General features: G+C 40.2%; 1 protein-coding gene across 7 annotated transcripts in view; it reads right to left on the bottom strand.

Moving 5' to 3' along the window:
• The window catches only part of LOC117961759 (M-protein, striated muscle-like), a 60099-nt gene extending 46054 nt beyond the window's left edge, over positions 1 to 14045 (bottom strand). For 2 of the 7 annotated variants that reach the window (XM_034900644.1, XM_034900662.1), the window contains exons 1-10: positions 13876 to 13997; positions 12867 to 12989; positions 10306 to 10398; positions 9477 to 9615; positions 7600 to 7754; positions 7141 to 7233; positions 3818 to 3906; positions 3670 to 3708; positions 1215 to 1379; positions 177 to 338 (exon numbers count right to left, since the gene is read on the bottom strand). In XM_034900644.1, the coding sequence (XP_034756535.1) occupies positions 177 to 338; positions 1215 to 1379; positions 3670 to 3708; positions 3818 to 3906; positions 7141 to 7233; positions 7600 to 7754; positions 9477 to 9615; positions 10306 to 10398; positions 12867 to 12979 (1048 nt within the window). In that variant the 5' untranslated portion in view covers positions 12980 to 12989; positions 13876 to 13997. Of the gene's footprint in view, positions 1 to 176; positions 339 to 1214; positions 1380 to 3669; positions 3709 to 3817; positions 3907 to 7140; positions 7234 to 7599; positions 7755 to 9476; positions 9616 to 10305; positions 10399 to 12866; positions 12990 to 13875 lie in introns of all 7 variants that reach the window. The other 5 variants (XM_034900652.1, XM_034900673.1, XM_034900692.1 and 2 more) reach the window with 4 other exon arrangements.
• Between the last annotated feature and the right edge of the window lie 846 nt (positions 14046 to 14891).

The following is a 14891-nucleotide window of genomic DNA, read 5'->3' as shown; positions in this document are numbered from 1 at the left end:
GCAGCGCTCTGCAGGGAGTTATAGGGTGTAGCAGGGCACTGCAGCGCTCTGCAGGGAGTTATAGGGTGTAGCAGGGCATAGCAGCGCTGTGCAGGGAGTTACAGGGTGTAGCAGGGCATAGCAGCGCTCTGCAGGGCATGTTAAAAAGCTACATGATGCAGAGAGATGAATCCTACCTGAAACAAACAGGTAGGCGCTGTGTTCGGTGGTACCGTCCTTTGTGAAGATGCGGAGAGTGTAGAGGCCCTCGTCGTCCTTGGCCAGGTGGGGCAGCGTCAGACGGGCCGCACCTCCACCCACCGACATCTCTGCCAGCTTGCTTGGTTTCAGCAGTTTATCTGTCAGCAGACAGGATGAAAGACACAGTAAGAAGTGACCGAGGTACACTGTTAACACACAACCTGTGTCCGAGGTACAGCAGCTACGGAGAAAAACGTAAATAAATAGATACGTAGAACCCAAATAGCTTAAGAATAAGCTAGAACAAAGAAAAACTGAGTTGAACCTAATCACAATAAAGAAAGATTAATAAAAATGCTGATGCGTCTTTGAACAAGACATCATCTCTATTCCTGGATGATTCAGATTCATTTTATTGTCATTTAAAGGAACGCCCACTTATTGGGACTTTAGCTTAGTCACTGTATCCCCCAGAGTTAGATACGTCCATACATACCCTTCTCATCTCCATGCGTGTCTTAACTCTGTCTGGCGCACTGCTAGCTTAGCTTAGCACAGATGCTGGAGGTGACCGGCTCCAACTAGCCTACTGCTCCCAATAAGTGACAGAGTAACGGCAACATGTTCCTATTTACATTTTGTGATTTGTGTAGTCACAGCATGTCCAAATAACAAGGTCACATGAGACAAACTGGGAATTATATTCTCAGAAGCCGAAGCACTGCAACTTCTGCTACTCGGGCGGAGTGATTTGCTAGCAGCACACGAGAAGCAGAGAGGAACAACGGTGCTTTTCAGGTGTTGCAATGAAATGACTCCACCCAAGTAGCAGTGCTTTGGCTTCTGAGAATATAGTTCCCAGTTTTTATGAGGTTAGAAGATGGCTGTGTCACATGTCTATGGACTTATCTAACTCTGGGGGATACGATGAATAAGCTAAAGTCCCAATAAGTCGGCGTGTTCCTTTAAGCATGATAAAACAAAACATGAAGGAACAAAATATGTTCACACTCACGGGAGAATGAATGTCTTACCGTCTCTGTACCACTGGGCAAGGGGGGGCAGGTTGGGGAGGTCAGGCACGACAACCAGGGTACAGACCAGACTGATGGAGCCCCCCTCCACGCCAAAGCTCACAGAGAAGCGATCCAGCATGCTGACCTCCAGCTTACTGGGATGGATCTCAGTCAGGTGGGGCACTGGGCAAGAAGTGAAACATCACTGTTAACATCTCATTGAGAATGGCCTATTTTAAATGTACACATTAGAGGATGTAGATGTGTAGGGTTTAAATGATACAGTAAGTGTAAATGTGGTTGTTTCTGCATTTTCTGCATTCTTATCTGAAGGTAAAATACCTTTAAAACCAGCCAAGAATGACAAAGATCCCCAAATCTGTGGAATTATGTTGTTGTTTTTTTAAAGGAAATACCTCCTCATAGTGGAAAACAACCACAATTTGATTTAATATTGCTTGAAATGTATTCCATGTGAGTACAATTAGGGGTATAAAAATGAATAAAGCTGTCTCTTTAAGGACCCCTGGGAATAGTTAAACCTCTGTTTAGAAACTGCTGTCTTGCGCAATAGGTCCTCATAGTGTGGTCCAGGGAGCACAAGAGATTATTGAGATGCTCCCATTGGGGTCCCAGGTAAGTGTAGACCAGCCTCGGTTAATCGGTCAGACTCGAAGGCCACAAACGCCAACATTTGCGTCATAGTCAGTATATCATGTGCAACATTGTGCGACAGTGGATGTTTTGTGGATTTTTAAGGAAATAAAGGAAGGAATCCAAAGAATATAGTACAGCGGTGGATGCAGATCGTGTCAGATGGGTAGGTCTGGATTAAGTCGAGGTGGCCCTGAATCTAGGGTGTCCTGAAATCAAAGCAGTTTTACCAAAGCCAGGAAATTTGACTAGAGCAGCTGAGTCTTGAGTTGCATGATGAAATATTGAAAACTGTTCACAGGGCTTAAAGGAGAAAAAGGGAATATATTATAGATGGGTTATCATTGTTGTTGTTCAAGATACTGCTTCCAATTATGATTAACTTCCTCATATTTGGGTTTTTGCACCAGATTGCAATATTACTACACTAATGTTGCACTGACCAATGAAAAAACAGTAGTAGTTATCAGGCTTAGCCTACTTCTAATTTCCCTGTTTTTAACATGTTATAGATAAAATACACCACATACAGTACTAATATCCATGTTTAACTAAACTGAGTAGTGTTTTCTTTTGTTGTGAATTTCTGATTGGGCGTGCCAGCTGTCAATGTAGGCGCCCACAGATCCGCACCTGATGGTCAAATCCTAAAAACTTCATCAGGAAAATAAAAAGTTTTAAATTGTACAAATTAATGTTTTGTAGTGTAGGTGAGGTTTGAGGAGAAGAAAGTGTCAATAAAGTAAGTTTAAGTGTTTTGGATTCTTTGGTTTCTTTACATTTGAGAGTCACCTCCCACTTAACCCCTCATTTTGTTCTCGGGTCAAATTGACCCTTTTTCCCACATCAATGTTCTTTTTAATTCCCCAAAATAACATGATTGATTCCACCCAACGCTCTTTGCCAAGTACAAATCTCTACTTTCATTAATTTTGGGGCGTCTTATTCAATTTTATAGCATTTGAAAAACAAATGTGAGTGTTGTTGAAATAGTATTGAGTAAAAGTTGACATATTCCAGTCTGTGATTATTATCAACATCCATTCCTTTAATGTTAGTCTCAATAATTCATAATTTCTGCTTTTCTAACACAAACATTAGGTATAATTTCCTATAAATGAGGTTTATTGACCATAAATTCCAAAAATAACTCTGAAACTGAGGTTAATAAGTTAATGTTACGTAGTGTTGAAAACGTCAAAAGGTGACAAACATTAAAAAAAAGCGTCATGAGTGTTGAATAAAAGGTACTAAAATGCAAGAAAAAGTTCAAAACATTGCTAAAAAACCTTAACAAAAGTGTTATTTTTCAGTTTTGACGAAGACAACCCGAGGGTTGAAACTCAACGTCGTCAATATTTCAGGAAAATGAAAGCATCGATGTGTTTTGTCACCCTGTTTATTTTAAAAAACTCACTGATTTGCTTAATAAGAGCAACATAACGACTCGTTGTGGACTTGGGGTAAACAGAATAATTGCATATATGAATGGTGGAAAGGAGGGAAATGATTATCTTAATTTAAACATGAATTCATTTCTGAACCACAGACCCAGTTAGTAAAAGAATTAATGTTTAAATAGATCATCAGGGGGCTGAACTATTTGGTGTGAGGTTCCTTGTGTGCACACACGAGGACAACAGCTTCTTACAATAGTTTCCACTGCTTATCAGGCCTCTCACATGCTCTGCTATTTGTGGCCAAGTGATCCCATGTGGGTGAACTGGTTGTGTCTGGACCTGATTGCAACAACAAATTAAAACCACCCCCCCCTTCCAGCTAGATCCTCAGCCACTACCCCCCCCCTGTCCCCCCTCACCTAAACCAAGCAGGCAGGACTCCCCGGATCCTGATGCTCCTGTGAAGGGAAAGAAGATTATGATGACATAATTAGCTGAATAATGGTACAACATCATAACGACACTGATGACAGAGACAGGGTGAGATGATGATGATGATGAACTCACTCTTTACGGTGACCGTGGCCTTGCTGGTCGCCGTCCCGTGAACGTTGGTGGCCACAGCGCTGTACTCCGCGGTGTCACTCACAGCACACCTGCAACACCAGACACCAAGGAAGGATGTCACGACGTCATTTAAACAACTGGAGGAACGTGCATCCACAGCTTTCCCATGTTCAATAAATATTCCATATTTGTATGTTTTACAGTAAAACGATTGGGATGTTGTCTTTAGAAATATGTGCATTCAATAAACTCACTGATGTGGTTGACAGCCTATTTATTTAAACTTCAAATAGCATTTTCTTACTTGAGATATTTAATTTTCAATTCAAATTAATACGTCAGATGTTAATAGAAACTCTTGTCCGGCAAAGGCCAATTTTCTTTAATGGAACGATCAAGCCAATGCAATGTATACTGTATATGTGATGATGTTATATAACATATATATATATGTAAAGGTGTTAGTTAGAATGTAAGGATTTCTTCGACCTTAATGCAACTTAATAGGAAATAGAAGGGGATAACATTGAAATAGGCGTTACATTTTATTCCCATAAATCCCATACATTTCTGTAATTTCTGCAATATAACTGTGAATTCATCTGAAGGTTCCTTGAAAAAACTTTCTTTGATAGTAATTATAAGAAAAATGGACACACTGTTCAATATGTTGTAATTAGTTCATTTTTAATGAACTTAGCTTGATGATACTTAGAGTTTAGTTGTTCTTTCCTCCAAATCGGCCCATTTACAGAGACTTTAAAAACATAATTAGAAAAGGGAGCACCTTCTGTTACTGCCATGTCTTTCATATATTATAATTACACACTGTTTTCTGTGAATCATAATGTAGATTAAGGAATTTTGGTTAGCCCTGTGCTCTAATCACAGGTAGGACTGGCGGTAATGTGTCCTGAGACCTGAAACCAGCTCTAACCTATGCTGTCACTGTAAAAAGTGGAGGTTGAAAATAGGATTTTGATGAATTATAACATGTCTCTCCCATCCATAAAGCACATTTTGCCATATTAATGTTGGTGTTGTATCCATATTTAAATTGACAGACAAACAGGGTGTGAGCAAGAGAGGCCCGTCCTAACCCTTGTGTTGTCTTCCTGTTCACCATGAACTTGTCCTTCCGGGTCCAAATTGAAAATGAAAATGTATTTGTCACTTTTTTTCCAGCTTTTGGAGCTTTTTTTAAAACCTGAGTTGGTTTAAAAACTGATTTTACACTTATTCTTGGAATTCATGGTCAACAGACCTCATTTATATCAAATTATACATAGGTCTTTAGTTAAAAAAGGCAGAAATTATTAAATATTTTGGCTAATAGTTAAGATCAGAGGATGTTGGGTGGATCTAAGATGGGTAGATGTCAAAGTTTAGTCCAGATACTGTTTGGAAACCATAAAAAAAAAGAATTCAAATGGCATAAGATTAAATAAAACACCCCAAAAATTCAATGAAAATAATCATTAATGTTACTTGAAGAATGTTGTATGGACTCATCCATGTTATTTATGGGCAATTTGGTTGAAAGAAATCCATATTTCTGATTTAAAACACGTTAGAACGGGTCAAGTTGACCCGAGGACAACACAAGGGTTCAAGTTTTGTCAAACATTAGTACAAGGGCGGCTGTAAACTCCCGAAGTCAATGCTTGACTACGGCACAAGAGATCATGTACTGCAGCTTTTAAAAAATGACCTCACATTTTGGGAGAGTGCTGAAAAGAAGGTGCGCCGAGGCGAGAGTCCGCTGGCCGGGTGAGAAGAGAACAGGAGGCCGAAATGTGACCTTCACCCTGAACGGGACTATTTTAAAAGATGACCCATTTCCTCAGCTGTGGGGGACTTAAGAGGCCGAGCTCTGCCTCTAATAGAGCGTCTCGCTTGGACTCTGAATGAGAAAACCCTTCATTTTTTACAAAGCCAGGGACATAAGGTCTCCTCGCTGGCACTGCACTGACTGACGACCGGAGATATTCAATGCCTCAGAGAGAGAGAGAGAGAGAGAGAGAGAGAGAGAGAGAGAGAGAGAGAGAGAGAGAGAGAGAGAGAGCAGAGGGAGGAATTCATGGATCGAATGACGCAAAGGTCAGCACTTCGACACAAACAGCTGAGGAGTCTTGAAGATGACGTACAGGCCTGCAGGGCGGGCCGTTCCCCTAAATCTAACAGCCCTGCCTCTCCCTCTCTCTCTCTCCCCCTCCCTCTCTCTCTCTCTCTCTCCACCCGTCTTTTAAGTCTAGGTAAAGCAGTAAAGATTCACAGAGTAGATTAATAATTTGTATCTTGCATTAATTAACTCTTAAGCCCTTTCTGCTGCTTTGCTTTCCCTCACCTCAGGTTGTTTTACGGTGTCCAAATAGAAAGGATCCATACATTTTGTGTATGTAAAACTTTACAAGACAAGAAATTCCTGCAGTCAACATAGAGTACAAGTGAAATGCACTTATAACTCCAACAAACACAAAGCACTATATGGAAAGAGTGAACACGTTTTTTTGCACTTGTATCTCCAAATGGCAGCAAGAGGTCCACAAAGTGTATGAGTGGATGGGTGTGAGTCTCTTCCTTTGTGTTGATATGATTCATTGCATGTGTGTGACACTATTGTACTTCTTGCAGCGTGTGGTAGCAGTAAAAATACTCTTTTTACAGTAAAACTTGGGAAAGTCAATTTTTTAGTGAAGCTGGCCTTTTAATTGAAGTTACAAGTTGTTAGATCTGCGTTACGATTTCACAATTATTTAGCCTTTTGAACCTTTTTTCTTTTATACTATTTAATCTTCATATCTGTGTCTCTTATTTAAACTCTTTTTAATTCAGCTGTATATTTTTTTATTGTGCTTACCCATGTCTTTTTTTTAAACTTTTTTTTAATGTAACTTTTCTCTTTCATTCTTTTTTTTTTTTTTTTTACTTCATTGTGTAAAGCACCTTTGAAGTAAGTTTAAAAAAAGTTGCACAAAAGCAATTAATCAAGAAAGGGGATTTTGAGTGTGGGTCACAATACTGACTGTACTGGGATGGGTGATTATAGGGTGATGGGTTGTTTGGTGCAAAATGTAAAACACACACATATATATATGCAGTATATGCATTTACAGAATTTAAATAATAAGGGGTGTCAAAAATAACAAGCTTTGCTTTGTCCCACTCCTTTTTGGAAATATTGCACAGGTCCTTATAACACTTTATATGTATTGTTTTTACCTTTTGTACGTTGCAACCCCCTTGACATTGTCTTCAATATCGTTATGACAACAAAGTGTGTTTTGAAGAAGATTCTCTGCAGCGTTGTGTCTGTGCCGTACCTGCTAATGATCAAACTGTGGACTCCATACTTGTTTTCAATCTTGTACTTTCCTGGAGCGGTGAGCGGGTCGACCGGCACTCCGCCTTTATACCTGCAAACAGCCGGCAGTCACTAAGGGTTGTTCACACCTCCACGCTCTCACGTTCGGTAAAAGAAGCATGTGTGTGTGTGTGTGTGTGGGGCTACATGACTCACTGACTGTCCATCAAACAAGGGATGGCTATACTGGGACTGTATGCTGAACATTAAAGATTAAAGGGGTTAAAGGAATGCCTTTTTCGGGGGAGATCAAAGCATCCACGCTGTATTTCATCCCAGCATAATGCCAAACAGCTACACAAGATATCTGAGTCTACCAAAATTAGGTATAAACCTTATAAAGAAAACACAAGAACAATCATTAACAGTGAACATATGGTAAGTAAGCCCCACTCCGGTGAGATGTGAGTGTTCTGACCATTTGACAATGGGCCTCGGGTTGCCCTGCACCGTGCAGAACAGTTTGACGGGGGTCTTCTCCCACACGGTGTGGGGCCGCAGGGCAACCAGGAAGTCCGGCGACTTTGGGATGTCCTCCAACACATTCGTCTTCTTGTACATCATGTCCCTAACCTGAAGAGAGTGAATGCATATAGCGCAGTGAAGAAGACACCATTAAAATAACCCTTCCTGTGTTTACATGTTGTCACCATCAACAGATCTGGAATCTGCCTGGACCAGAAGGATTATAGAGGTCAGGATAGGAAGCTTAAGAACTTTAAACTTCAGCATCATCCGTGTGCATTCTCACAGCAAGATGAGGCACGGCAAAACCCATTCATTCATTTATATAAGCACCATCCATAGAGAGTGGGAAGATCCCAGTACTCCATCATGTTTTGAATTAATATACTGTTAATAGGGAATATAAACATATGATAGAAATGGACATATGTAATGTTGCAATGACATATTAGAGTCCATGTTATCGGATCAGTTTATTATATTTTCACCATATACCAACAATAAACTTAATCAGCTTATTAAACAGGACGCTAGACACTTGATCAGCAATGCTATGTATGGACTACGCAGATAATTATGGATTGCGGCTTTTAACAGAATAAAGGAAAGAGAAAGATGCAGTAAAAACAAATAAAGAAATACACATTATTTAATTAAAAAGCAAACTGGAAACAAAACCGTGTATAGGCCTGCTTTTGAAGGTGGTCCAGGTGTGGGTGCATGTCAGATCCACTTTCAGTTTGTTCTACAGACACGGGAAATAACTTTAAGGGGTGTGCGTGGGGAAGAATCGATGCTTAGATGCAACGTAATTCTCTCTTGAAAGGCTTCGTCTCCATGCATGAAATTAAAAACCCAATTCTCAAAACTGTGATTGCCTGTAACAACTTAGTAAGGATGGGCTGCACGTTCCTTCTAACTGTTGAAAGAGAGACCCTCTAAACATTGGGTTGAACCAGTTTGAGGGGGATGCTTAACAAACCTGTGCGCCATGTTTACGTTGTAAGCTAGGCTACTTCTTGGTGAAAATGGATTAATCATTACAAATACTGTATGTAGTAGCAAGTCACACAGTGAGAAAAATACCCAAATCATGTTCAGAAATCAAGACTTTTGATGCGTCAAGATGCAATCGCATTGCGGCCCTCTGAATCGGATCATCCCCAGAGATTCCCACCCCGTAATTCTCACATTACAAATCAACAAGTAAGCACTTCACGATGACCTGAGAGGTCCGTAGTGTGTCTCCTGCTGTAAAGCTGCAGAATCTAGGGATTCATCACACTGTAACTCAATTTCTATTCAATGACACATTCATTACTTTAGTATTACATGTCATTTAGCTGACGCTTTTAAACAAAGCGACTAATTTGCTATCAGAGGTTGCACGCCTCTGGAGCAACTAAGTAAATGCAAAAAAGTGTCTGGCTCAGGGACGCATTGGTTGATGTCTCTGTGTTATGTCCACTGCGCCATCACCAACAAAATAAGAGACTGTGCAATGAGTGTAGATTTAGCAGCTGCAGGTTGAAGGAGAGAAAAGAGTTCTGGACTTATTTCGGCATTAATTAGCAGCCAACACAGTTATTTTTGCCTAAACATTATGACATATCCAATCATAATCTGATCAATGCAATGTTTCAGCAAGACAAGGTGGTCTGTAAAACATTAACTGGACAGCTGAGTGTCATGTTTGGTATTAAAGACAAAGATTTGATATGAAACAAGCTATTGAAATCAATCAGCCGGTTTTGCATGTAAAGTTACTAAATTTTATGATTTGGTTCAACATACAGCATAAATATGATCAAATACCTCCGAGCTGCTTACCTCCCTCTGGATAGCAATGTTATCCACTTGGGTCTTGGTGGCCATCCTCATCCTGTGGAGCTCCTCCTGGATCACAGTCAGTCCTTTCTCAACTTTCGTGCTCACCCGCTGGTACTCCTCCGTCCCCTCCTCAGCAGTTCTACAGTAACAAGACACAGCTTTACTACATCCACTCCTAATCCAGGAACCAGCTATATACATCCCATTTATTATTTTCAGTGTGACAACAGTAGGCGTCAATCACAAGTTACATTGTTAATTTTATTTTATACAGACTTTATAGAAAATAACTTCTGAAACTTTTAAACCTTTTACTTATTTTTAAGTGTGCTTTTTTTTTTTTCACGGGCACTAAAACAATACATTTTGATCCCTTTGAACTAATCATAATGGTGGTTTCGATCTCACAATGAAAAATAAAGTAGGAAATAAACTTGGAATTGGAAGAAGACAGTTCATTTGCAGATTAGATTCAACCTCTTGGGATTTATAAAGACTAGTACAGAGAGCAGGCGGGGGCCAGCATGACATTTTAGGATAAGATAGGTAAAATAAAAATAAAGTTACTGATCAGAGGAACCAATGTCGATTCAAAACAATTAAAAGACAGAGACTCCTCCCTCAGGAGGCTTTTGGCTTTTTCCAGGCCGCCGTTGTAAATAAGAATAGAAATAAAGGTTAAACTAAAGGGTCAGAATGACTGAAAAATCTTCTAGTAACACGGAGGAAATGAGCTGTCTTGGCTGGAGTCAGCTAGTAGAGACTGTAGTTCAGTGTAACCTTACATCTAAAATAGCCTGACACATGACAGCAGCCAATGGGAACTCACCTCTGCCGGAACGCAGGTACGGTATAGGTTGGTTCTGCCATAGCCGCTGTGGCCTGGGCCTGCACTTGGCTCACCGATTTAGAGCTGGATGTCCTGTCGGGAAGACGTCCATTGTTATAAAACATGCATTGAATGAAGAAGAAGAAGCCATAATGGACTTTGGGGGTTTTAGTTTTGCAGAAGCAGCTTGCTGCGCTGAAATGTCCCAAGATCCACCTGAGGTTTTTCTCAAGTGTTAAGTAACTAGTAAAAACTGGTGCCACAATATTGCAAATGAAGGTCTCCTTCTCTGTAATATGTTTTGTCTTTAACATGGGTGAACAGAATATGTTGCCAATTTACATTAGACTTCTACACTATTCCTCCTCCTGTTTCCATTGGTAGAGACCCAGGTATCTCCATTGCATTGCCAATATAATGTATCTTGATGAAGTACCTCAGTACCTTGATGAATCCATTCATATGATATCAACATATTTGATTCACAAAGACGAAAGACATAAAGACATCTTGGCCATCTTAAACAAAATGTCACCGTTTGCTCAGCACGGCAACGACAAAGCAAAATTTGCTTTGCTGCCACGTCCTCATTCACTGTGCACCTTCAAAATGTTTTAAAAAGATTAATAGAGATTAGTGTCTGACATGCATAAAGCAAATTTGAACAATGAACATCAGGATCATGGACAAAGATTGCTCAAACTACTTCTTGTTTTTGTTTGTTTTTTAAGGGCATTTTTAGGCCTTTCTTGACAGGTCAGCTGAAGAAATAAAAGGGGAGAGAGGGGGGGAAGGATATGCAGGAAATGGCTGCAGGCTGGAGTCAAACCAGGGCCTGCTGCGTTGAGGAGTGATCCTCTATATATGGGCGCCTACTCGTCAAACTGAGCTATCCGGGCGGCCTTAACAATTCTATTTAAATAAGAAATTAAGTTTGTCAAATTGACAGAAAATTTACATATTCTGTAGATAAACTAACACCTAGTCCTCCATGTTTTCATGGGAAACTTCATGATAAACCTAATCAGAAACCATCTGACCTGCAGCCCTGACCACTGGCCTCAGATGTAGGTCAGGGTTAAGGGAGTGGCACGCAGCCTCTGACATAACGCAGGGGTTGAACTTGGCTTGAAGTGGACGTTTGAGGCCCTCTTATGTCACTAGTGACAACAAAGCTAGCACAGTCTTCAACTTAAGCATCAAGTTCAGCGTGTTAATGTTGTGTAGCAGAGCTGGACGAAAAAGTCTTCTACAGCAATCTAGTAAAATACAGACGTGTCTTAAGACCTGGGTAATAAAACCAGCCAAAAGCTGCAGAGCCTCAGTAGCAGTAGCATTATCTGTAGCCCTGTCCCAGGATGTAGCTCCAGAGCCTCTGGACTCCACAAGGAGAAGGTGACCACCATCACTGGGGACCATTTTGAAATGGGTCAGAGTTCTTACGTTCTTACGTTTTTTCACTTGTTTGGTTTTTGCAGGTCTGCATCTTCAAGCTATGGACCTTTGACATTGGACATGCAATATTTCAGATACCTTCCTGAGTGCTTTAGATTGAACATGTGTCATCTTTTATCTCAAACTAAATCAACGTTTGGCAGAGGAACAAAAAGCATCACACAGAGGGATGAATATGGATTCCCAAAGAATACTACTAAGAAAAGTAACATTAGGTCCAAATAACATGTTCAAAACTGGATCAGCCTCTCGTTCTTTACTGTGTTTTTATGGTCTCTGTCTCTATATTCTTTTGTTTTTTTATCTTTCATTGTACAGAGTTAGGTCATCTGTTTTAAAAGAAATATGCTTTAGAAATAAAGTTTGAGTTAGAATTTGGAACAATGAGTTCACTATGCAGCCTCGCTCTTTCTAAAAATCTTCTAACATTTGTGCCTTAACTTTGAGTCATGGAATAATGTATGGTCTGTGACTCCAAATGGCAGCGAGAGGTAAGGGTAACGGTTTCCTAGAACTGTTTTTGAATCCAGAAACACAAAAACAAAACACCACAAAGTCTGCTTTTACAATATTTGACATTCATAATCTATAAAAAGCTGCCGCCTTAGTAGCCGAAGGCCACATAACTGCAACATTGCCAGTTCAATTCACGCTTGGAGTCTTTGTTTCGCATCATATTTCCTCTCTCTGTCAACTGTCCCAAAAGCGAAAAACATTCCAAAAATACAAATATAGTTGCCCCGAAGGACAAATACTTTGCATGTGAATCCAAATATAACTCTAATGTCTCCCACTTCATAATGTGTATTGCCATTTTTGTCTTCATACAAGCTCAGTTTTTATTGTGTCAGCAGCTTATAAAAGCCCAAGTTATGAGTTCTTTAAATTGCAGCTTTTAGGGTTTTTTTTCTGTTGTTTGCCAGCAGTTAGAATGGACGAGGATGCTCTCTGTCTCTATCTGACACCCGAGGACAAATGGATGGCCACCTAGGAAGCAGACGCAGATGCAGCATGAATACGAAGACCTGTCAGCAGCGGCTCTGTGCACATCTGTTGCTCTACCTGGCAAAGCAGCCAAAAGTAGCAGGTGAATTCAACCTTCATACCTGACTGCCGTGTGCTGCTTGGCAGACACGCATTTAGTGTGGTCATACGCGTAATCAGTTTTAACTTGGCTCACGCGCTTCTTCTTATACCAAGGTGTGACTTTGGAAGCCATGACTGGAACACTTCAAGGAGACATAGCCACGAGCACCAGGGGGAGGAGGAAACCAAACAGGTGTTAGCCATGACAGCAAACAAGAGACAAGTCTTTCCCTTTGACATTAGTTTTACTGCAGCCTTTAACAAGTCTCTGTGATTCACTTTTTTTTGGGGGGGGTACATGCGTTATCATCTTGTAAATGTACATCTCACTAGTACATTCTCTTTTACAGTGCTAAAACACAAATATTTAGAGAAGACATAAATATCACAAGCACATATGTATCACAGAGGCACACATGTCAAAGTCCAATATTTAAGAGGCATTAGGACCGTTCCAACACACAGCAGAGATCAGCACTTCATGTGTTTCACCTTACAACCTCACACAGCTCAGCTATGAATAGCTTGCAGCAGTCTGTCTACTCCATGATTGGAGAAATGAAGGAAATAGAGTCATTACCAGCAGTACACAGCCCCCCCACCCCCTCTATTTAATTAAAACCATCATGCAGGGAAAGAGATTGATCAGACTCTACAGGCCTTTTATTAAAATGGAACAAGACTTACTAACTAGACCAGCTGTCAAGTACAAACTTCGTTTTAATTATGTTTCCATTCTGTGAAATCAATTCTTTCAACACAGGCACATTTTACCTGAGTTTTATTTAAGCTTATACAACTCGGGGCAAGAGGGTCAGCAACCTCTTAATGCCCTGTTATGTAAGGAAGTAAAGCCCAGGGAGATTACTACAGACTGCTGCTGCTTCCCCACACAGGAGAACTACTAATTACAACCATTCATTATAGCAACACATTTCCCTCATTCCTCACTCAATACCTTCTCTGAACTTTGCTACAGCTGTTTTTCCTAATTAGCCTAGTGAGCAAATATTAGGAAAAGTGACTTACCCAGAGAGATTAAAACAGCGCAAAGCGGTGGAAGACCAGCCTGATGCCGCTTGGGAAGCACTTGCTGATGGTAACAAAAATATTACCCTCTCACCCAGGGAATGCTGTTCCCCTTCCACCCCATGTATGGATGCACTTAAGACTATATATAGCATTCACCCCCAAAATTTGTTCTCATTCTGCACTTTGGAGATGAAGAGTGTGCATCCGTACCGGCAATTTATTGTGTTATTTAGAGGTATGTTTCCTCTCCTGCATTTATTACATTTAAAGATTTTTACTGACATTTAGTGAAATATTAAAAGAAGATTTTAAATGTCTGTAAAATGCTTACGTGGGCTGAATTTCTTAAATTATGTACTGTTTGCACAACACAAAACTCATTTTTAAGTCCTTGAATCAATGTTTGAATGACACATTGCCAGTCCTCTCTGTGTTGACATGAAGAAAGATTTCCATTTCTAACTAGATTCATAAAGAGGCACACCTCACCTTTAGATTTCCCAAATATTCAAGAACCAGAAAGACATTTTGAGACAATTTGTTGGCAAATCCCAACACAGAAAGCCTCGTGAGACCTTTTTAGGTTTCTGGAAACAGCCTGTCCTCCTTGGCTCAACACTTGTGAGCAGCAGTCAGGCTATTTTTAACAGCCAGTGATACCTTACTGTACAAGAACCCTCGCAGCTATTTTCATTCACAGAAGTCCATTTAAAAATAAAATGACTGAAGACACAGAGAAAGAAACTTATGAGGCAGTTTGGTGAAAGTCAGAAGTGATAAAAAAAAAAAAAACAGAGTGAATTCAAAAGACGAAGCAGGCCTTGGGTTTATTGAGCATTTAACCTAGAGTTGTTCCCATGTGGCTTCACTGAAAAGGTTGCCTCCCCTTCTCGGCCTACAGCTTTGCTCACATTTTAACGATAATCTTTATCAAAAAACATTTTATGTATTTCATTATATACATGTCTACCCAAAGCACCAAAGTGCAGCATTTAAAAGTGTGACTTTGTCTA

This window comes from Etheostoma cragini, chromosome 2 (assembly GCF_013103735.1).
Source record: "Etheostoma cragini isolate CJK2018 chromosome 2, CSU_Ecrag_1.0, whole genome shotgun sequence".
NCBI classification, from domain to species: Eukaryota; Metazoa; Chordata; class Actinopteri; order Perciformes; family Percidae; genus Etheostoma; species Etheostoma cragini.
The sequence above is the reverse complement of the archived record's forward strand: the minus strand, read 5'-3'. Positions and strand labels throughout refer to the sequence as shown.